The following is a 23746-nucleotide window of genomic DNA, read 5'->3' as shown; positions in this document are numbered from 1 at the left end:
AAGTAGATTTAAACTTACTTCTTAAGGAGAAACTTGGTACTTCATTGACACATGAGCTAGCAGGATGGCACATGTTACTGAGCTTGACTCTCAAAATGCCTATCTTAACCATAGACCTTTCCAAAATTATTAAAGCATGTAACTGTACACCAGTGCCAGAGGAAAAAAAGGCTTCAACTGCTATCAGTGGGTCTCCAAAACCTTCAATTAAAAAAGTAGTTTTGGAGGATTATCTCAAAGATAGGGCATCTTTTCTTGATGCCCTACCTACCCTCCAACATCTGCTTTTATAGATCTGTACTTTGGTGTTACACCAATGTATTTAGTACGAACTTAAAAATGATGTCATATACTTTCATATTTAATTGATAAAAGTTATAAAAAGGTATGTGGCTTACTTGCTTATGTTTTGACAGTATGATACCATCTCATAAAGCTTCTGCTGTCCCACATTTTCCATCACCACCATTGAACTGATTCTGAATATATCTCCAAAGCCATAGTACAAAATACAGTCTGCTTTCATGTCATCTCGACCTGTGGTGTGAGAAACCTTGAGATTGCAGAAACCTTGAGATTGCAGAATTACATTTAAAAATTCAAAATATGCAAAAATGGTATATGTAAAATTAGCAGGCAATGTTTTATACTACATCTAGAAATTTTAGAGATGTGGAAGTTAATTTGTAATGGGTACCCTCAAATTAAAAAACACTCTAAAGAGACATCAATAATCAGCTCTACTAAGTTAAAAAATGTGTCTATAATCCAGTTAAGTTACAGATTTGAAATCACTAATTAAAAATTCAGGAGGCAAAGATGAACATCAAATTATCTTAACACACATAAGAAGAAACAATTCAGATAACAACAGAACATAAGTAAAAATTTCTCCATATGCAAGTAAGTGTCAAACTGGTAAAAATACATTGTTCTAAAAATACTATCCAATAAAGATAAAATATACAGACTTACTAAACATTTATAATGTGTTTTTGGGAAAAGCTTTCTAAAAATTTACTTCTGGATTTGAGTCCTACATACCTGCACGTCCACTCTCTTGGTAATAATTTTCCATGGATTTACTCATTGAATGATGAATAACAAACCTCACATCTGGCTTATCAATTCCCATACCAAATGCAACAGTTGCCACTACTACCTGAAATATTTTAACATTTTATCAGTTAATTAAATCAAGTTTAAATATTTTAAATGTAAATTAGGCTTCCATGGAAGATTTATATACCTAACCTGAATTTCATTGGCTGACCATTTTCTATGAACTGTGGTCTTATCTTCTGACTCCAAATTGGCATGGTAAGCACCTGCATGAATTCCCAGATTCTGCAAACTAACCGTAACTTGTTCAGAGTCTTTCTGAGAAAAACAATATATGATTCCTGCAGTAAAATATGTGCATTTGTTAGATAGATATGGTATACTCCTGTAAGACAATTTTCAACACACACATTCGGGACACTGATTAATACAATGCACAGAAGGAAAAAAAGAATTATGAAAAATTTCAAGGCCTTGTGCATATATTGACATTTTGGTATAATTCCAGACTTGAGCACCAGCTTGCTTTAAAGCAGAAATGAGCCTGAGCCATCAGTTTTCATTCCTGTTATCTCTTTTCTCTCTTTATTTCCCACTACACAATATTTCTCAAACTGATGTCTGTAAGATGTTAACAAAAGTGCTATGAATGCAGTGTTCTCTGGATTAATTCTGGGTTAATTTAGATTAATTTGCATGCACATCAATTTGGAGAACATTGCATTCAACAAAGTTAAATGGGTGTCTCTATTTTCAGGGATGGTCAGAGCTTCTAGTCTGCTGATACACCCTGTGAATGTCCAGGCAGAATAAATACCTACAACCTTTCTCAAATTTATTTGACCCTAGAACTCCTTTACCCAGGACACCCATTACTGCCTCCTGAAAATCCATAGAACAGTTTAAAATGCTACTTTTACACAAATTCTTTGCTTCGGTAACATTTGTTTAGTCATTAAACCCAGAAAACCATGTATATATGGTTTACTGGTTATATGGTGACTTTAAACAACACAGATTTATTCTTAACATTTCTGAAGTTTAGATTTAGAAGTGTACTATGGCTTGCACTGGATCAAAATCATGGTGTCAAGTTCTTCTCACATCACACAATCTAAAATAATCTCCCGATTTTAAGATCAGCTAATCAACAGTCTCAATTCCATGTGCAACTCTAATTTCCTTTCGCCATGTGAGGTAACATACAGGTTAGGAATTAGGACATGAACATCTTTGTTCATGTCCTAATCTATTCAGTACGTACTACTGGATTTACTTACTGCTTTAATGTGTCCTTTACTATAAGGGAGTATATTTTCTATCCCTTTAGAACATCAGTTGCTTAATCCACTCTTTTGTACTCAGTGGATACGTACTAAATACGTGCTGTTGATAATTCATATTAAGTCATCAGGTCTATGCTAAAGCAAGTGTAAATAAGCAAAAATAGATCAGGCAATTTGATGACTCATAATCTATGGCATAAGCAAATGTCACACCCAATTTCTAAGATCAAGTGAATTAATTTTATCACACATTTTCAAGTATCTTCTGCTATACATTAATTTTTTTTTGGTGTTATTCAGTTATCAGTATAATTCTCAATATAATATGAAGTCACTTTTTGAAAGTTATCTCTGTCTCCAAAGTTGGTTTTTACATTACCTGATTGCCCTTTGTATCTCCCATTAATGAGCTTTACAATATCCTCAATCAAATCTTCAGTATTTGAGGGCTTCTGCCGAACCTAAAAAAAACTTAACTTATTAAAAAGTAAATGAATGAGTACCATTCAAGTGGCTGTCTACTCACAACTTTCAGGATGCAGTTCTTTCATGACCATAGTGTTTTTCTATTACTCTTTCACTTACTCATAGGATTCAACTCATCTGACTCATCTGTTCCTCCTCCCAGACTCTTCTTGATCTTTATTTTTTTAATTTACCAGAGAAGAGCAAGCACAGGAGCAGTGAATAACTTGTAAGGATGAAGACTTTTTTGTTTTGTGATGCTACTTTTATAAAAACAAACTGTAACATAAATAACTACTGAATGAAAACTCAGAAAAATATTAAATCTATTCTTTTTTTTTTTTTTTTTTTGAGGCGGAGTCTCGCTCTGTCGCCCAGGCTGGAGTGCAGTGGCCGGATCTCAGCTCACTGCAAGCTCCGCCTCCCGGGTTTACGCCATTCTCCTGCCTCAGCCTCCCGAGTAGCTGGGACTACAGGCGCCCGCCACGTCGCCCGGCTAGTTTTTGTATTTTTAGTAGAGACGGGGTTTCACCGTGTTAGCCAGGATGGTCTCGATCTCCTGACCTTGTGATCCGCCCGTCTCGGCCTCCCAAAGTGCTGGGATTACAGGCATGAGCCACCGCGCCCGGCCTTAAATCTATTCTTAAAAGGATTTAGAAAGAAAGAAAAGACAGCTGTTAGGTTATTTTTCAAGTTTATCAAGTAAAATCTAAATAGAATTGGCAAATCTTTAATGGCATATTAATACTTCTATTAATTAGTAATTAATTTGAACAGAGATGTTATTAGGGTCCTTAGTATCACTCCATCCTTTCTCCCCATCTTTACACAAAAAAGAACATACAGAAATTTAACAAAGATATATAACTTACTCATATATTTTATAAAAAGTATCACCTAGCAAGAGTGTCTTCCGTTTAATCTAACAACGGATTATGTAGCAAAAGATACATGAATGAAGCCCTAATTACAGAATCTACTTATAATTACCTCCTAATGTTAAAAGTTTTTGTAAAGTATGTAACTGCTGCTCATGTAAACAAACATAATAAAAAGGTAGATCCTCTGTGTGTAATTCTTCACGAAAGTAATGAATGGACATAAAAATTACATACCTCATAATATAGATTTGGCCTATTAAAAGAAGCTGTAAAAGTAAAACACTTTTCAATGCACAAAATTTTCTGAGCATCCGTCAAAACGTGATTTGTTGCAGTCGCAGTCAGCCCAATTAGTGATGCGTTAGGGAACTGCCGCTTTAAGATACCAAGTGCCTTATAATCTGAAAAAACAAATAAAGTAGCCCTTTTTCTATCCTTTAAGAGTTAGAGTAAACTATACCTTTTAACATTATGCAGATAATCGATGATTATTATGATTTTATTTCCACAGCCATCTATAGCAGTAAATATGCAGTTCTGTGTTAGCCTCTTTGATGTGCAGGCTTTATTGTATTTATTCCAGACATTATTTTTGGTCACAGTGGACTCAAGAGACAGTGGGTATAGCCACAGTGTTTTAATTTATTACAACTAACAAAAGATAAAACAGGCCATCAGACAAACCCCTGCTACCACCTAGTGTCATCAGACTAAATAAAGCTTGGTAAGGGCAGCACTGCTTTGTATATCACCTATTTCTCGGAAACCATTCTAGGCTCAAACTTGTTATATGCATCTAAATCCCTAGCTAAACTGTCTTTAATCTCCCTTAAGAACTTGAACTATTTGGGGGAAAGTGAAAAAAAATGTGGTAGAAATTGCTTATATGCTAAGTAGAGGACTACTGTGAAAACACAGAGGACAGAACAGCTGCTTGAGAAGTGAAGATTTCAAGGAGATAATACTTGAGTTATGTCTTAAGAGAATGAGCAGAAGTTCACTAGGAAGACACGAACATCACGCAGAGGAAACAGCATATACACTGCAAATACACTGGCATGAAAGTATGTTCAGACACCAGCAAGCAGTTCACTGGGGCTGTCACAGAGTCTTGTGGTGGATGGATTTATTGTCCAATCCATTAAGCTGGAAATTACATTTCCCAGAATCTCTTTCCTGTTCCAAGTTAGAGCTGACCCAAAAGAGGAACTTGTGCAAGATTTGGTGGCAGAAGTGAACCAGCTAACATTGCTCCTTCAAGGTCTTTACAAGCAGAGAGGATGATGGACAGATGCAGAAGTGCTCAGCCAGTTCTAGGTCATCCTAGTTCTTTTCCACTCCTCATTCAGCTGTTCCTCCCAACTGCAGGTCTTGCCAGTCAACAGCAGACCCACAGAGGCCACAGCTACTCACAGGAAGTAGCTTACCAGAGACCCTTCCACGACCTTCCCTTTAGGGGTCCTCTTTGCCACTGTACATGCCAGATGCAGATTTCCCTACAGGCTCTGCCTCGTCCTCCTGCACCAGTGCTTAGGCATCAATCCGTTACTTTTCTCTAATCCTCCAACTCCCCTCTTCAGACCTTCACTTCCCCAGTTCCTCCCACAATTGTTCAAGATCTACTTCCTACAGTAAAACCGTTATCCCGTAACATTCATCGTGACTCTGCTTCCCTGCCTGAACCCTAACTGACACTGTTATGTAGAACGCAGGTGAGGAGGCCAAGGCTGGCGGATCACGAGGTCAGGAGATGGAGACCATCCTGGCTAACATGGTGAAACCCCGTCTCTACCAAAAATACAAAAAACTAGCCGGGCGTGGTGGCGGGCGCCTGTAGTCCCAGCTACTTGGGAGGCTGAGGCAGGAGAATGGCGTAAACCCGGGAGGCGGAGCTTGCAGTGAGCCGAGATTGCGCTACTGCACTCCAGCCCGGGCGACAGAGCGAGACTCCGTCTCAAAAAAAGAGACAAGCTATGAACAATTCAGCCAGTTGATTCTAAGCTGAGACTTTATCCTATAGGAAATGAGGAGTCATCATGTAATTTTTTTTTGAAATGGACTTTCACTCTGTCACCCAGGCTGAAGTGCAGTGGCATAATCTCGGTTCACTGGAACCTCCATCTCCTGGATTCAAGCGATTCTCCTGCCTCAGCCTTCCGGGTAACTGGGATTACAGGCGTACACCACCACATCTGGCTAATTTTTACATTTTTTGTAGAGATGGGGTTTCACCGTGTTGGCCCGGCTGGTCTTCAACTCCTGACTTCAGGTGATCCACCCGCCTCGGCCTCCCAAAGTGCTGGGATTATAGGCGTAAGCCACCAAGCCCAGTCCATCATGTAATTTTTAAAGACGTATGCTTCATAAATCATCTTTTGGTGATAGTGCAAAATATAGACTGGAATAGACAAAATACTGAAGGAAAACCAGCATGGCAGTAACAGACTAGAAAAATAATACAGACTATAAAATAAGACATGACATTAAGGACAAATCATAAAGAGTAAAGAGACATACATGAACCTACAGGTCCTAGTGACTACTGGGATATGCAGGTGGCAGGGAGGAGGGAGAGAGTGCTAGATTTACCCATTCATCAGTAGATAAATGTTGAACACCTTTTTAATTGGGTGCCAAGCACTTCCCTAGGCACTGAAGATAGAGTGATGAACAAGACAAAAATGCTATGCAAATGTGTCTGTAATTCAAGCAAAGAAACAAGACAATACAAAGAGTAAGCCAATAAATATGCCATTAGAGAGTGGTAAGTCAGGCTGGGTGCGGTAGCTCAAGCCTGTACTCCCAGCACTTTGGGAGGCCCAGACAGGTGGATCACGAGGTCAGGAGATCGAGACCATCCTGGCTAACACGGTGAAACCCCGTCTCTACTAAAAACAATACAAAAAACTAGCTGGGCGAAGTGGCGGGCGCCTGTAGTCCCAGCTACTCGGGAGGCTGAGGCAGGAGAATGGCGTAAACCCGGGAGGCGGAGCTTGCAGTGAGCTGAGATCCGGCCACTGCACTCCAGCCTGGGCCACAGAGCGAGACTCCCTCTCAAAAAAAAAAAAAAAAGAGTGGTAAGTCTCATAATGATAAGCCCAGTATAGCTGGGGCTTAAGAAGTAAGAGAGGAAGAGTAGGAAATCCGGTAGACAGATGGGGGCAGATCACCTACTACCCTATGGGCCCCAGTTAAGAACTTTGGGGTTTTATGCTAAGTACACAGTAGCTACTGGCTAGTTTAGGTAGGGAAATAACATGATTTGATTTATATTTAGAAAATATCACTGGTTGCTCTGTGGAGAATGAACAAAAAGGGTAAGACTGGAATCACAGACTACTTAGGAAGCTACTGCAGTAGACCAGTGGAAGAGAGCTCAACTGTATGTAAGACGTAGGTGCACAGACAAACTTGAGATTCATTTTAGAGGCAGAGCTGACAACACTTAGTGGTGGACTGGACCTGCAAAGGGAGCATAAATCAAGGATGGTATGTCATCCATCATTTTTTTGTCATCTCTAACCCTACCTTCTATACTCTGCTTTGGGATGCTGCACCAAGGGCTCTGCACACTACACGTCAGCTTTGCCTGCTGGCCCTGCATGGAAGACTCCATGGCTGCTTCCTCCCTAACTGCTTCCTGTGGGCTTGCTTGTGTTCCTGTGACTGCCACCCCAGCAAGGCTTCTCATCCCTGTAGCAGCACTTCTTTCCTTTAGAGCAACTAAATACAGCTGGCAGTTTTTTCAGCCTTTGGAGAACCAGCTGTATCACAGATGTACCCCACCTCTGGCTCTACCAAGAGGCTCCAGCACCAGGGAGCTCAGTTCCACAGGGGCCTCTCCTTTAAGTTTCTAAGTCTTATTTGTTCCAATCTTCCTGTTCTCCCAGCCCTACAGGTGGCTGTTGCTTCTTCCAGTTTTTAACTCCATGATATATTAGTTTTCTTTTTACTTTTTCAGTTATCTATGTAGCTACTTTTTACCTAGTTCACAATTCTTTATAAAAAATCCTCTGTGTTCAAATAACTGTCTCCTGACTGGAATCTAAATGATAAAGATAACTGCTACAATTTTGGCTTCAGCAAACATGTGAGTGAGTGGATGACTTTCTAAGACAGAGAAGACTGAAGGGGAAAATTGCTTGGGATTAGAGAGGAGAAGGGAGAAAGGAAAGGTGAAGAAAATAAAGTTTTTGGTTAGAATGTCAAGTAGAGTTAGGGGAAAATAGTGACTCCCAGTTGGAAGAAAAAGAGCAGTTCTCTTTGGGGGGAATTTAGTTTTGTTCATGCTAATTTAGATACACATTTCTGATAAACAATTAGGAGTATAAATGTAAAGTTTAGAAATTAGATAATTAGATATGGGAATAATGTTTTACACTTTGGCAGCAGATCCACAGAGACAACATAAGTCATGGTAATACTTAAGCAAGGGTGATAATCGTAAGTGATCGCACCACTTAGGTTGAAAATAGGGCAAGAGTCACAAATCGGGTAACTTCAGTGGCCACCAGGTAACAACCATGTGGCGCTATCTGGTTAAGAAAGCGGGGTCCTTAATAGAAAGGAGTATACATCCTGTTTAAGGCATTTAAATCCATTTAAAATATATAAATAAAAACAATGCCCATAATAATTCTGTAGGTAGAGAATGCAGTCTTCGGGCTACAAGCTCACTATCCCTGGAGAAATGTAAGAAAGGGTAAAGACTGAGGTCAGAACCCTAGGGAACACTAATATTTAAAAGAAGACGAAGACGAGCGAAGGAGGTAATAATGGAAAGGAAGACACTGACCTACAGTAACCAAGGGAGTAGCATGTGGCAAGGTGAGAGGTGAATATATAAAATGCTATTGAAGTTAAGTGGGAAGAGGAATGAAAATGAGACCACGTGATGAAGCCACTGGGGGTGGGTCACCGATGACCTGTTTCAATAGTACGGTGGCGGCAGAAGCATATGATTCAATTAGTTCAGAATGGGTTAAAGGTGACAAATGGAGATGGTAAGCTGAGAAGTCTGATGGTGACAGAAAGAACAGAAAGAGGACAGTAACATTAAAAGGTGCAAAAGATCAGAAGGGTGTTTTAGTTTCTGTTTTTAGGGAGGGGACAAAAGAGACTCAAAGTGAAGGAGTGAGGAACTTGGCAGTGCAAGGTCTTAAGAAGGCAGGAAAGGATGAAACGGGAGTGGTCATGGTTATCCTTATAAAGCAGTGGTCTTTTCTGCCTTAACAAAAGAAAAAAAACAAAACAAAGATTACTAATGTTTGAAAGTAGAAAGAGGAGCTTTTCATACCTGATGGCATCTATTTCCTGTGAAGCAGAAAGCATCTGCTAAGTACAAGTTAGGGCCTGAATAGAAAGTTAATGATACGAGACATTTGTTGGAAGGAATGTATAAAGGAGTTTAAATAGGGACAAGTATAAGGACAGCTGAGGATAATGAAAAGCTGAACAGAGTTATGCAATTTTTTTTTTTTTTTTTTTGGATAATGTTTAGTAGCCAAGCAGCAGGAATAGGGAAAGCGGAAGTCTAGATGAATCCAGCGTCTCAGGCACAAAACCTGAAGCAGACTGGCAGAATGGCCAGGCAGTCCAGGGCAAACATAACAGAAGTCAGGGGCAACAGCACAGTGTCTGGACGGGAAAAAGAGTGATTGCTATGTAGGGACGGGAGCCTGGATAAATAAGCAGGGAGTAAAAGAGGGATCCAGCAAATCCTAATGAGTGTGAACAGCTTCAGAAGGAAAAGAGGTTGAAGCCAGGGAGTCGGATTTTTGAATTTAAGACTTTTTTTGCATATAACAATTCTGAGTAACTAACTTTAGGCTATGACTGTAGGATTAGGTGGTGGGGTGAAGAAAAAGGTCACTAAAATATCTCATCAAAGTTTAATGCTGAGGAGTTGCAGGTGGGTGCTAAAAAGACCTCCAGAATGATGACTAAAGATGACAACTTTGAAACAGATGCAAATTCTTCAACAAATGTGAAGGAATACCTAGATGTCATAAATGCCAAAAAGATGTCCACTATTGGCTAGTAAACATATGTGTTCATATTTGTCCATAATTGACAAAGGCAATTAAACTACAGACTACAGAGGGGAATGAAACTAAAGATTCTGCTTCTCAGTCCTCCTCATAATGAGGCAAGATCAAATGAGTAATACAGGCTGATCATCCCAAATTCAAAAAAATCCAAACTTTAAAACCCTTTTGGTTCCAAGCATTCTGGATAAGAGATACTCAGTGTGTAACTACTTGAGGCTGATTTTAATAGAAGCCGAGATTTCCATCATGCCAAGCTGAGTAAGGACACGGTCTATGACATCAAAAAGCTTTCTAGATAAAACATACATACCAGGTCTGAAATCATGTCCCCACTGACTACAGCAGTGAACTTCATCCACAGCAATTCGAGTGAATCTCCTTGCTTCATAGGCTTTCTCTAGTCTTGACATAAACATTTTGCTTTTTGCAATTTTCTCTGGAGTCACATAAATCAGCTTTAACTCGGAGTTTTTATTTACCATTTCAGCATGAACCCATTTAACATGCTCCTATTAAAAGAAAAAACAGACACAATGATAGTAAAACTAAGCTGGCAGACTGAAATACTAGGTGGTAAATGAAAACGTTCATTTCTCCAAAGCAATAATAGACTTTGGCTCTTCTAGGAGCAGATGTTTGGTTCATTAAAACCGAAACCATGTCCCAGTACTAAACATCATGGCAGCTATGTAAATAGCATTCTAGTTATTTACTAACATCTACATTGTTGATGAGTAAAAAAAACTCACTTGACAAAAAAGAACAAAAACAATGAACATGAACAGATAGTCCAATGAAGAGCATTTACTCTATAAAGGGATAATTCTAAATTGTTCATAATATATTCTAAAATGTGAGCTAGATGCAATTGTTATGGTTATAAAGGTGGGTTTTATTAATTTTAACATTATATTTATAATCCCTTTATGTATGTGAACAAAATTTATTATTTATTAACTTCTTAAATGATGCCATCAAATCTTTTAATCTCTTTATTTAAACATAAAGACCATGGGGTTTCACAAAGTATCACTCATTAAATTAAGATAATAATAAATCTTAAAAGATAACATTTATTAGCTTCTTAGTACTCTAATACAATTCTATATAATACTTAGCACATTAGATGTCATTTTTTTCCTTCTAACCTAAAGAGGACCAAAAAAGTATAAAAACATGCCAGTGAATGGGATAGAAAGAGACAATCAAACTGCTTTCATCATCCCAGCAAAGCAGTTTGGTTTTTTTTGGTTTTTTTTGAGACGGAGTTTCACTCTTGTTGCCCAGGCTGGAGTGCAATGGCACGATCTCGGCTCACTGCAACCTCTGCCTCCCAGGTTCAAACAGTTCTCCTGCCTCAGCCTCCGTAGTAGCTGGGATTATAGGCATGTGCCACCACGCCTGGCTAATTTTGTACTTTTAGTAGAGACGGGGTTTCTCCATGTTGGTCAGGCTGGTCTCGAACTCTCGACCTCAGGTGATCCACCCACCTCGGCCTCCCAAAATGTGGGATTACAGGCATGAGCCACTGCGCCCGGCCGCAGTTTGTTAATTCCTAGATATATTCTAGGATACAGATGTTCTTTTTTTCTCTCTCCAACTTTTCAAGCAGTGGGGATATATCATGAACTTGTAATTATCTGCAACTTTCTAAACTACTTTCTATTACTATTATGTTCTTTTTCAATTTTAAGAAAGTACATTATTAGAAAGCAGTTTTCTCCACAGACTGATTTTGTTGAATGAAGGAGCAGTTATAATAGAATGACATGGAGTTTAAATAAAACAAAAATATATGGGTAAACTAAAGGAAGCAGGGCTTCTTAGAGGTATGGCTGACTCTAGGTCTGCAGAAGAAATGCATAAAATGAACATGGATTATCTTACTGCAAAAGAAAGCAAGGAGCAGAAGCCATGGGGTTAAGAGAAAAGATTCAGGAACCAATTAAAGAGGCTCTCACTGCCCAAGGACAGGACTATTTCAGCATTACATATATACATATTTATATGATTCCAAAGGTGAATCACATTATATCTCAAAATGTCTAAGTTTATAGTGATACTTGGGGAAAAAAAATACCTTAAAAATCTTGTTGACCACCTTTGGAGAATGCTAGAAAACCAACTCTGAAAACTGGTAAAGAAAGGGGAAAGAAAAAAATCAAGCATTTTCATCATGCAGAGTTAACGAGGAAGAAGTTCATTTTTGTAGAAAAAGTGTAGCTAATACGAAGAGTGACAGAATTAGGTATCACCATTTCGCACCTCCCTAATGAAATCATGGCTCTCACGGTGCCACTCGGTGGCTGCTAAAACCATTAGATGAAAAGCTGAAAACCAGAGATCAGGCAGACATCACTTGAACCCACCGATGTTTAGCATCACAAAAAGATAACCAGGTACTATGTACCACTTGAGTGATACCACAGTAAGCATACTCTTGCAAAAATCAAAAAAAAAAAGTTAAAGAAAAAAGAAAAATTCCAAATACAATCAGGCTTTTAGATCTAACAGGATCCAGTTACCTATGTAACAAACCTGCACATCTTGCACATGGACCCCAGAACTGAAAAGAGAGAGAGAGAGAAAGAGGGAGAGAGAGAGAGAGGAAAAGAAAAGAAAGAAAAGAAACAAAATGAAACGAAAAGAAAAGAAAACACCACAAGGATGCAATCAGGAAAATGTAGAAAGATACAGGACCATTAATGTGGTTTCTTCAACAAAGAATTTGCATGGGAAATACAAAAGAGATAAAGGGAACCTATGAGTATATCAACCAAATACAATACAATGCATGAATATTATCTAGGCTATATTTACAAAAAGAAAACATACAAATGAGACAGAGAAATCTGAATTTTTCATAATTCTAAAGAATTGATATTAAAGTTTTTAGATGTGATGATGGCATAGCACTTTTCTTTAAAGTTAGAGATACATACTGAAGAATTTACAATTAAAATATGATGTCTGGAATTTGTTCTGAATAAATAAACTAAGGAGAAGGGGGTAGGGAAAACTGGAGGTATATAAACTAAAAAAAAGATTAGCCATATATTGGTAACTGTTGAAGGGGGAAATGGCTACATGGCAGTTTTTATGCTATTCTCTCTCCTTTTGAAGATTTCAATAATATGCTTTTTTAAAAAGAATAGCTGGGAAATGCTTTATTCTACAGATGACGGTAAAAGAGTCCATCCCTAAATAGAAGAAATTCCACAGGTATAGGGTAACTTCTTAGTAATTCATATTTCATATTTACTGACACTGCATAATTAGAAATTCTCCCTTTACTATTTTAGAATAGATAATACGAAACAGGTCAGCAAATGTTTCCTGTAAAGTACCAGACAAAAATATTAGGTTTTGTGGGCTATAAGGTCTCTATCACAACTACTCCACTCTGTCATTATACTGTAAAAGCAGCCACAGACAACATGTAAACAAATGAGCATGGTGGTGTTTCAATAAAACTTTATTTATGGATACTGAAACTTGAACTGCAAATAATTTTCACATTTCACAAAATACTCGTTTTAATTTTTTTTAGCCATTTAAAAATATAAAAACTATCCTTAATTCATGGGACATACAAAAATAGACAGTGGGCCACAACTGACCAAGAGCAGTAGTTTGCAACTCCTGATATAAATAGTTAACAGTTTATAATTTTATAAGCAACTCAACTGCAGGTAAAGCTCCTACTTCAGTGAATAGTTTATATTAAAAAAAAAAAAAAGCCACTGAAACATACCTTAGAACTTGAAGCATTTAACATGGTTGCTGAAATTCCTAACTGTTTTAAAACCATTAATTGGTCTTCCATAAGAGAGATCAATGGGCAAATGATGAGTGTAAAACCTAAAAGAGAGAAAAGAAAAAAAAACTATCTTAAACTTTACACCACCCTCAGAATCAGTTGCAAACCATTCACCTTTTTTTTTTTTTTTTAAGAGATGGAATCTCGCTCTGTTGCCCAGGCTAGAGTACAGTGGTGCGATCTTGGCTCATTGCAACCTCTGCCTCTGTGGTTCAAGCAATTCTCCTGCCTCAGCCTCCCGAGTAGCTAGGAGTACAGGCACCCACCGCCATGCCTGGCTAATTTCTTTTGTATTTTAGTAGAGACAGGGTTTCACTGTGTTGTCCAAGCTGGTCTCGAACTCCTGAGCTCAGGCAATCTGCCCACCTTGGCCTCCCAAAGTGCTAGGATTACAGGCATGACCTACCACACCCAGCCCATTCATCTTATTAACTTGTGGGCACCGCCCATTAATTCAGATTAATTCTAATGTAGCTTTAGTAAAGCTTACTTACTTCTTACTCTCATTAATTAGATATGAATAAATGACCAAACAAGGTAACTATAAGCCAAATAAACAAACATACAACTAAACAGAACTCTATCCTTATAAAAATAAAGACAGATGTTAACATTTCAAATGTTTAATTTGCTATCATTTTAAATAATCACTACTGGTAATTTCAGTGAGGTAACATATCAGTTCAAACACTAAACAGTTTCATCAGGGAAAAATTACTACAAAGCTTTCCCAAAAAAACAGTAGTGTGTATAATTAAACATGATAGTTGCATGAGCATTTTTACTTTTTATACAAGATTAATTTATGCTGAGTAGAAATCAGTGAACAGTTTACTGTCTGAATGAAGTTATAGTAATATGCCCCCTTCCTTATAATTGAAACTGTTTAAAGTACAAAAGCTATTCTACAGTTAAAATTATATGGCTTTACGTTTCTGTGTTCGTTTCTTATGACAACCTTTGGCAGAGTGCAGACATGTTTAAAAAACATAATCAAATTAAGATCTTATTAGGGATTTTGCCCAGTCAGTTATTCTCTCTCCTATTATTTTCACTTTTCCTGACTAGCACCTACTCATTACATTTAAACATGGTCAAGTCTCTCTCATCTTGGAAAACACCCACTATGGTCTGAATGTTGGTATCTCCAAGGAAGTGATTAAGTAATGAGGGCTCTGCTTTCATAAGTGGGATTGATGCCATTTTACAAGAAGTTGAAGTGAGTGCCCTTTCTCTGCCACCATGTGAGGGTGCAGCAAGAAGGTGCCATCTATGAGAAACACCCCATCTCGAAACACCAAAATCTATTAGCATCTTGATCTTGGACTTCCCAGCCTCCAGAGCTGCAAGCGGTAAACTTCTATTGTTTGTTAATTAACTGATATAAAGCATTCTGTTATAGCAGCTGGAATAGACTAAGATAACACCTAATTTATGGCCCCCTCTCTTCTTCCCTTCATAGCCATTCTTTTCCAAAGAGCATCCCACACTCACCAGTTCCACTTCCTCAACTCCTACTCACTTCAAACCACTGCTATTTGGTCTCCACCCAGCCATTTCAATAAAATTGCTCTAGCTAAGGTCCTTTGTCATTAAACTCATTGAAACTTAATCCTTATCGTATTTGACATTTTGCTAACAGACATCACTATTAACCACTCCCTCATTCAAACACATCCTTCCCTAGGCTTCTAGTAACAACATACAATCCTGGTTATCCTATATGTTGCTACTCTTTCTCAGCCTTGTCTGCAAGCCCTCTTTCTGTTTATCCCTAAACTCTTGGTGTTCTGGTTTCTGTTCTAGGCCTTCTTCTCTTCTTATGCTGCTCTATAATTCATTCCAATGGCTTCAGTGCCATCTCCATACTAACAATCTCCAACTCAGACCTCTAACACCAGGCTTTAGACACAAACATCCTCCTACTCAGGACAATTACATCTGGATGTCTTAAAGGCATCATAAATTCAGCATGTCCCAAATAAATTCATCATCCTCCTTCTCTCCATTCCCAAGAGTTCTTTCTCCAATGTACCCCATTTCAGTGAAGAACCTCACCATTGTCCAAGCCTAAAATTTGAGCATCATTCTTGACTATTCTTTCTCCTTTCCCCACAGACAATAAATACCAAGTCCCACTGAATCTATCTTCCAGATGTATCTGGAATTCATCTAACTGCTAGAATTATCCTTCTAAACCATGAAATAATGAGTCTCTTACCTGTGTAAAACCCTTCAATGGCTTCCTGCTAAAATAAGGAAAAGTTTTTAAAAATAAAACTCTTTCCATGTGTCTTACCACTGACTGCCACATAGGAATTCCTCTAGGTTACTGAATACATCATAATGTGAATGTTCTCTCTTGCTTTTGGATCTCACACATGGTGCTTTTCTGAATGAACACCCTTCCTTCCCTGTCCCTTCTGCCTACTCACCCTTTAACTTTTAGCTTAAACACCACTCCCTCAGAACAGTTTTTCCTGACAGCCCCTAGACTAGATCTTTGTACAGTCTTAATTCCCTATTAAAACCTGTATCCCAAAATTCTTATTGCAATTGCTTACAATTACCCGTATTCTCTAAACCAGGGATCAACAAAGTAAGGGCTGGTTGCCTATTTTTGTAAATTATTTTAATGGAACACAGCTACACCCATGTGTTTACACGTTACCTGTGGCTGCTTTTGTGCTAGAATGGCAGGGTTGAAGAGTTGCCAAGGAGACCATATGGACCACAAGCCTATATTATTTACTATCTACCCTTTCAAGAAAAAGCTCGCTGACCCCTTGCTACTCCCCAATCAGTAATATCAGTAGCACCAGCGAACTTGTTAGAAATGCAGGGTCTTTGGTCTCACATAAAATCAGAATCTGCAATCAAATCCTCAGGCGATTCTTATGTACACTAATGTCTGAGAAAGTGCTACTCTACACTATGAGTTCTGTGAAAACTAAGACCACGTCCATTTTGCTCACTACTGTACCTCCCAGCGCCTAGCACCGTGGCTGACACTCAATGAAGATCTGGGACTAGAATTCAGGTCTACTGATTCTTCTTCTAGAGCTGCTTCTCCTACAACATTTTTGGAGGTTTTTGCTCGTTTTATTTTCTGTTCTAGTGTTCTATAGCGCTGTAGGGTGAATATGATTAACAATAATTTAGTATAGGGTTTTGAAAAGCTTAGAAGGTTTTGAATGTTCAGTGCAATATGCTTTTAAATTTATGTTTCAGGAACCAGATAAAAGGATTCATCTCAGAAGTTTTAAAAATTCCCCCTTTAGGGAGAGAGGAGGGCAAGGGTTGAAAAGCTACCTATCAGGTACTGTGTTGACTACTTGGACGACAGATCATTAGAAGTCCAAAGCTCAGCATCACACAATATACTCATGTAACAAACCTGCACATATACCCTGAACCTAAAATAAAAAATAAGTAAATTCCCCCTTTGAGCAAAACTTTAAATTTCTATTAATATAGAAGAAATCAAACAAAAATGCACTTGATTTTTACATATGTATGATTAGAAATTATTTTTTAAAAGAATTTAAAATGTATGATGACAAAGCACTTCTTCAACTCAAAATTAATTTTTATTAGTACACACCATCTGAACATAATGCTGGTAACTGGTAACATAAGCTCTTTCCACCTCCTGTAGGCATAACAAGAAATACCTCCTTTCCAGCCATTGTTACGTTAATAGTTTCAAGCTGAAGTGGTCTGAACTTCTGCAGTTTAAAGACATTTTGCAGAACATCTTTAACTTTACCAGACCATGGAAAATCTAGAAAAAGAAAGATAAGAATCAAACATATAAGACTATTATAGAAGTTTGATAAGAATGAGACAAACATATATAAGACCTCTAATACTTATAGACCATTAAACTTTTATGATAATAATTTTGAGATTAACTCACTAGCCAAGCAAAAACAAATTAAATGATGTGTTATAAGACACAGTAGGCGTGCTGGCTCATGCCTATGCTCCCAACAGTTTTGGGAGGCCAAGGCAGGAGGATTACTTGAGCTCAAGAGTTCGAGACCAGTCTGAGCTCAAGCGATAGCAAGACTCTGTCCCTATAAAAAATTGTTAAAAGTAGCCGGGTGTGGTGCTGTGCACCTGTAGTCCCACTTACTAGAGAGGCTGAGGAGGGAGGATTGCTTGAGGCTGGGACTTTGAGGCTGCAGTGAGTTGTGGTTGTGCCACTGTACTCCAGCCTGGGGAACAAAGCCAGAGCCTATCTCAAAAAAGACCCTATCTCAAAAAAAAAAAAAAAAAGTAATGAATGTAAAAATTTGCCAGTTGAGAATTAACCCACACAAGAGATGAAGGTGTTTGATCAGGTATTTGAAAAATAGTCTCAATGTTGATCAGAGAATTCACAGCATCATCAAATACTCAAATATCAGGAACAAAGTGAACAATTATCTGGAATTTTTGGTGAAAATATCTTGTTTAGACGTGAATCATTGAAAAGCAACATCCACAAAAACCACAATTCCTTCTAGAGTTATTCTATTATAACTATCCTATTATAGTATCCTATTTATAATTGATAAACATGATGTTGGATAAGATCTTGGATCATGAAAGGTTTGTTCACTAGGGCAGGAAAATGATCTAAACTTTGGCAAGGAGTTTGAATTTTTTTTTTCTTGTTTGTTAATGTAGGTAAAGTAAGTATCTCATTTTCTAAGTATGATCAATGTTGCTAGAACAATAATTGGAAAAAAATATCTGAATAATAAAAGCTTAATTTAAAGACTACAGAACATAGGGAAAGAATGATCCACCTGCAAGTTTTCCATTCCACTGGAGAAATGGCCAGTTTCACCTCTAAGCCTACTGGAAAGCACTGACCCAGCAAGAATTCATTCTAGCTTTTTAAAAAATGAGAAGAAACAAAACTAGCAAAAAGAAAAGTTAACCTTCTTTATTCCAAGCGGCAGGTGAAGAATCATGTTCGTTGCTTGCCCCGGCATCCGAATCCTCCAAACACTGCTTTATTTTCTTTGTTAGGACTTTTTTTTTCTGAATAAGCTCTTGTTGCCTTTCCGTTAGTTCTTGAATTTGGATTTCTACTGCATGTAGCTCGCTGGTTATAGAATCCAGTTCCTCAGTCAGAGCTATGGGAGGCAGCGGGGATACAATGAATAGACAGAGTTAATTACAACTTTAGGTTTCCAGATTGATTTGTTGATGTTCCCCACCATATCAATTACAGATGAACCTGAAGTAGGACAGCAGAATGGTTAAGAGCATGTTTTTGAGTCATACAGACCTGAGTTAAATCTCAGGTCCTCCTTTTACCTGCTGAGTGACCTCAGGCAAGATACTTACCTGCATCCCCATTTCCCCTCCTGTAAAATGAGGATAATATCTAACTTTCATCGTATTTTTTTTTTTTTTTTTTTTGAGGCGGAGTCTGGCTCTGTCGCCCGGACTGGAGTGCAGTGGCCAGATCTCAGCTCACTGCAAGCTCCGCCTCCCAGGTTTACGCCATTCTCCTGCCTCAGCCTCCCGAGTAGCTGGGACTACAAGCGCCCGCCACCTCGCCCGGCTAGTTTTTGTATTTTTAGTAGAGACGGGGTTTCACCGTGTTAGCCAGGATGGTCTCGATCTCCTGACCTCGTGATCCGCCCGTCTCGGCCTCCCAAAGTGCTGGGATTACAGGCTTGAGCCACCGTGCCCGGCCACTTTCATCGTATTTTTATAAAGAGCTAGTGAGATAATATATTAAGAGTTCTAGACACAGTACCTGGTACACAGTCAAATATTTATTTATTTTTTTTTTTTTTTTTTTTTTTTTTTTTTTTTTTTTTTTTTTGAGACGGAGTCTTGCTCTGCCACCCAGGCTGGAGTGCAGTGGCCAGATCTCAGCTCACTGCAAGCTCCGCCTCCCGGGTTTATGCCATTCTCCTGCCTCAGCCTCCCAAGTAGCTGGGACTACAGGCGCCCACCTCGTCGCCCGGCTAGTTTTTTGTATTTTTAAGTAGAGACAGGGTTTCACCGTATTAGCCAGGATGGTCTCGATCTCCTGACCTCGTGATCCGCCCGTCTCGGCCTCCCAAAGTGCTGGGATTACAGACTTGAGCCACCGCGCCCGGCCCAAATATTTAATACATGATAATTTTTTTATTATGTTGTAGAGAAGTGGTCTAACAATCTCCTAAGTCATTTAAGTAAAATAGACTTTGAAGCAAAGGGAAGCTAATTCCCTAATTACTTTGCTAGTACTTTATTGAAGGCATTCCTATTTGGGCTCATTTGATGGTTGATAAGGAGTTGGTAATTATAAACAAGAGGATGTAGTAAGTAAGAGAAATCAAGTGTAGTATTCGAATTGGCATTTTATCTCCTTTGTAACTAATTTATAAATAAACCTCAGGGTATGATTCTAATCAATCTAAGTATTAAAGTCAAAAAGTGAGATGTTTTTTGATACCACATCAATGGAAGCTAGAAAAATCTTAGACGTTCTTGGTGCATTCTCATATACCTGCCTGTATTAATCAGTATACAGGTTTAATGTGTCCCTTCATAGGATGTTGGGGTGCCTTTTCATTGTACCAATTGCCATTATCCCTTGTATCAACCCTTCCCTATATGACTTTGGGTTAAGTTTGGCCACAAGTGAACTCTGCATGAGATTTAGAAGGCAGAAATAAAGCAGCAGCCAGTTTTACATTGGGATGGTTGGCCTAAGGCCAGTTGCTTCTGCAACTCACTCATGATATTAGCAATCTGCTACCTCACTTTGTTGATGTGGGGCAGAAACCAGCTCCCCCAGCTCCTGCTAAATCTTCTCCGTGGAGCAACTTGGCCCACAGCTTCTCTGGCTTCTTGGTCATGTTGCTGAGCAACCCTCTATGACAAGAACACTAGCTTTTCAGCAGGACACCAGCATCCTAACTTTGTCCTCATGAGTTTCAACTTATCCTTGCAGCTTCCAGCTCATCCATACCCTCCCACACTTCACACCCATCTTCCTTTCTCACTGCTGGTACTGCTGACTTCAGGACCAGAAGCTGACTCAGGGATAGCCGCTTAACCGGCTCCCATGATCACATAAGGTTTAATCCCCATAATAAAACTTACAGCACTCATAATGGTTCAGCATACCTGATTGAACCCTAACCAATACAGAATTTTGATCCACAAGAACAGAAACTTAAAAGGTTCTCTGAATTGCTTCTGGGCCACATAGAATTGGTGTTCTGATCTGATTAGATTTCAAGGCATTAATAACCCTGTTTCCACTGATAAAGGGAACATAACTGTTCTATGTCACCATGCAGTGAAAAAAGTTATTTAAATCATCATCCATAGACACCAGTAGATAAATACTAGAGAAGGCAAGGCTGTGGGTGACAAAGTGTTTGCTATTACAAACGTTTTGGTGAGAATAATGGGGTTGACTGGTTGCTTCTAAGTGTGTGAAGAACTCAGGGGAAAAATGTAGGATCTGCATTAAGGGACCTCAAAGTTTCTATGACTGTCCTTAAAAAAACCTTATCCCCTATAGGTACAGGGCCAATATTTTGGAAAAAAAGCTGTAAGTCTAAATCCTGCAGATGGCGGAATTTCAGTACAAACTGAATTATCAACCTTGCAGGGACTCTTACTATAAAGTCAGCACACTGGCTGGGAAGGAGACTCTGAAATTTGGAGGGGAACATAAGGGCAGACTCCAATGAAGCAGGTTACCTTAAACCACTAAATTATGCCAAGTCTCTTCTACCCTGCCTCCCCTTTCTGAAACAATGTCCTCCTAACTGAAGTCCCCACAATGGTCCTCGTTGCCTTGTATGGGACTGCTAATCCTCCTAAGAATCAGCCTCTACCATCTTTCAGTGCTTTAAGATCCAGAAGTCCTACAGGATAAAACACAAAGATGTAACCTGTCGAAAGACATGATATGCACCAAAAGAGCTGCATGTGCCAAAACATATCAACAGAAACTGTGTTCATCCATTTTGCATTGATATAAAGGCATATCCGAGGCTGGGTAATTTATAAAAGAAAATAAGTTTGTTTTCCTTATGGTTCTGTAGGCTATACAAGGAATATAGTGCTGGCATCTGCTTCTTGTGAGGACTCATGACAGAAGGCAAAGGGGGGCAGGTATGTCACACAGTGGGAGATGGAGCAAGAAAGAGAGGAGGCAGTGCTAGCCTCCTTTAAACAACCAGCTCTCGCGTGAACTAACAGAGCAAGAACTCACTCATTACCATGGGGAGGGCACCAAGCCATTCATGAGGGATCCTGCTCCATGACCCAAACACCTCCCACTAGGCCCACCTCCAACACTGGAGGTCACATTTCAACATGAGATTAGGAGGAGACACATATCCAAACTACATCAGAAACCTAGAGAATGTATATGGGAATAGATCATAAAGTACTGAAACAGGGTTTATGGAATACAATGTTGAATTAAGCTAAGCTTATTGATATGGGCTCACTAAGAAATTCTGGATTTAATGTTCTACATAGTGGCCAGGAGTGGCTGTAGTAATTTGCTTGGCTCATTGCCTGAAACCTGCCCTCAAAGATGAATGTCAGAAAACTAGGATGGAATAAAACAGGTGTGGCGTCCAGTGAGGCTGGACTTCTGGAATTTCCTGGGTATGCTCTAAAGGAAGGTATTCAGAGGCTTAGAGAGATAGTAGTGCAAGAGTGGATGGATTGATCAAATGGATTGATCATCCACTCCCTTGCTGTCCCCTAGAAGAATCCAGAGTCTCCTTTCACCAAGACGATGAAAAATACAGTCATGAGGGGAGCCCCAGCATCAGCGGAGCTCTTCAGGGATGCTGGGGCTCCCCTGGCTGTTCTCTGTAAGCTAGGAATGACAGTGGGAAATACCACCTTCCAAGTAGACTACCTGATTCAACAACAATGATGGATTCCAAGGTATGAGGGCTGAACAGCGGCAACTGAATTTATGACCAAAAATAAAGTGGATGGGGTTGCCATGAAGGGCAACAGAGCTGAGGCAGCAATCAGAATAGTCTGACCCACACGATCTTGGATTGGCTAGTTGACTCTGATGTCCCTGAAATGGAGATTACTTGATTTGTATATGTAGAATAAAAAGCTCTGATTCTGGTAAACAGAACCAGAAACACCACAACACAGCCACCATCCTTCGACCAATTTCCAGAATTGAACCAACTTATAGAACCAGAGGCCCTTGAATAGGGCAGAGGTTGGAACCTTTTGGGGAAGGACTCTACCACACAACTAAAAATATATGTAATGAATCTTCCTACTAGTCTTCACTAGAGAAGTTTATTAGGGTAACTGTGCATGAGAAAAAGAGAAATCACTTCTCAGAAACTACTGGACATTAGCTGTGAACTGATGCTAATTCTTAGAAAACCAAAATGCCATAGTAATCCACCAGTCAGAGTAAAAACTCGACTTAAGTGAGGTAATCAATGCAGTTTTGGTTGCCAGAGATTTAAAAGGTAGAAATAAAGCAACAGCCATATTTTCTGTATTTAAGAAAGTCAGTGTAAGGGCAGGCTGGTGATCTCATTGGCATGGGGGAGGAGCAGGCTCAAGTCCAGCGGCTGCTAGTGATACACAGCAGAACTTCTAGTCTGCTATGTGATTATTTCCTCAGTTCCAGAATGTATACCGAGAACAGATATATTCAGCAAGTGGCAGAATCCACACATTGGTCTCCTGGCCCATAATTAAGGATTATCATTATAGGAAAGGTCAAGTGGAAGCCAGCAAAACTGCCTTTACCAACCAATACAGCAAACCAAAAATATTACTGCCTACATCAAGGGCTTGAAAGATGTAGGGATAATGACGACTTCCACATTGCATTCAGCTCACCTATATGGTGTATGCAGAAGACAATGGATTCTGGAGATTGAGAGTGAATTATGGCAAAATTAATAAGGCTGTGGCTCCAACAGCAGCCACTGTTCCTGCTGTAATTTCATTAATGAGACAGAACACATACCCTGGCATCTGGCTTCAGCTATTGATCTGTTGAATGTTTTATTCTCCATACCTATGTACCTTTTATTATAGCAGAGGGGAAGAGTATAGCACAGTAAAAGCAGTTTGCTGAGCCAGCAATGTATCTTTACTCTCCCACCTCAGAGCTGTATCTACTCTCTAGCCCTAATCTAGTCTGCAGGGATCCTTTTCATTCCA

At 39.1% G+C, this 23746-nt stretch overlaps 1 protein-coding gene across 1 annotated transcript in view; it reads right to left on the bottom strand.

Annotated features, from left to right (window-relative positions):
* Nucleotides 1–23746, bottom strand: part of RECQL (RecQ like helicase) — a 33067-nt gene that overhangs the window by 4184 nt on the left and 5137 nt on the right. The window contains exons 4-12 of the mRNA XM_033222704.1: nt 18496–18693; nt 17169–17348; nt 13499–13605; nt 10055–10253; nt 3929–4095; nt 2728–2809; nt 1255–1403; nt 1045–1162; nt 399–537 (exon numbers count right to left, since the gene is read on the bottom strand). Coding sequence (XP_033078595.1) covers nt 399–537; nt 1045–1162; nt 1255–1403; nt 2728–2809; nt 3929–4095; nt 10055–10253; nt 13499–13605; nt 17169–17348; nt 18496–18693 — 1339 coding nt within the window. The remainder of the gene's footprint in view (nt 1–398; nt 538–1044; nt 1163–1254; nt 1404–2727; nt 2810–3928; nt 4096–10054; nt 10254–13498; nt 13606–17168; nt 17349–18495; nt 18694–23746) is intronic.

The sequence above is a fragment of the Trachypithecus francoisi genome, unplaced genomic scaffold (assembly GCF_009764315.1).
Source record: "Trachypithecus francoisi isolate TF-2019V2 unplaced genomic scaffold, Tfra_2.0 Lachesis_group11, whole genome shotgun sequence".
In the NCBI taxonomy this organism is placed as follows: Eukaryota; Metazoa; Chordata; class Mammalia; order Primates; family Cercopithecidae; genus Trachypithecus; species Trachypithecus francoisi.
The sequence above is the reverse complement of the archived record's forward strand: the minus strand, read 5'-3'. Positions and strand labels throughout refer to the sequence as shown.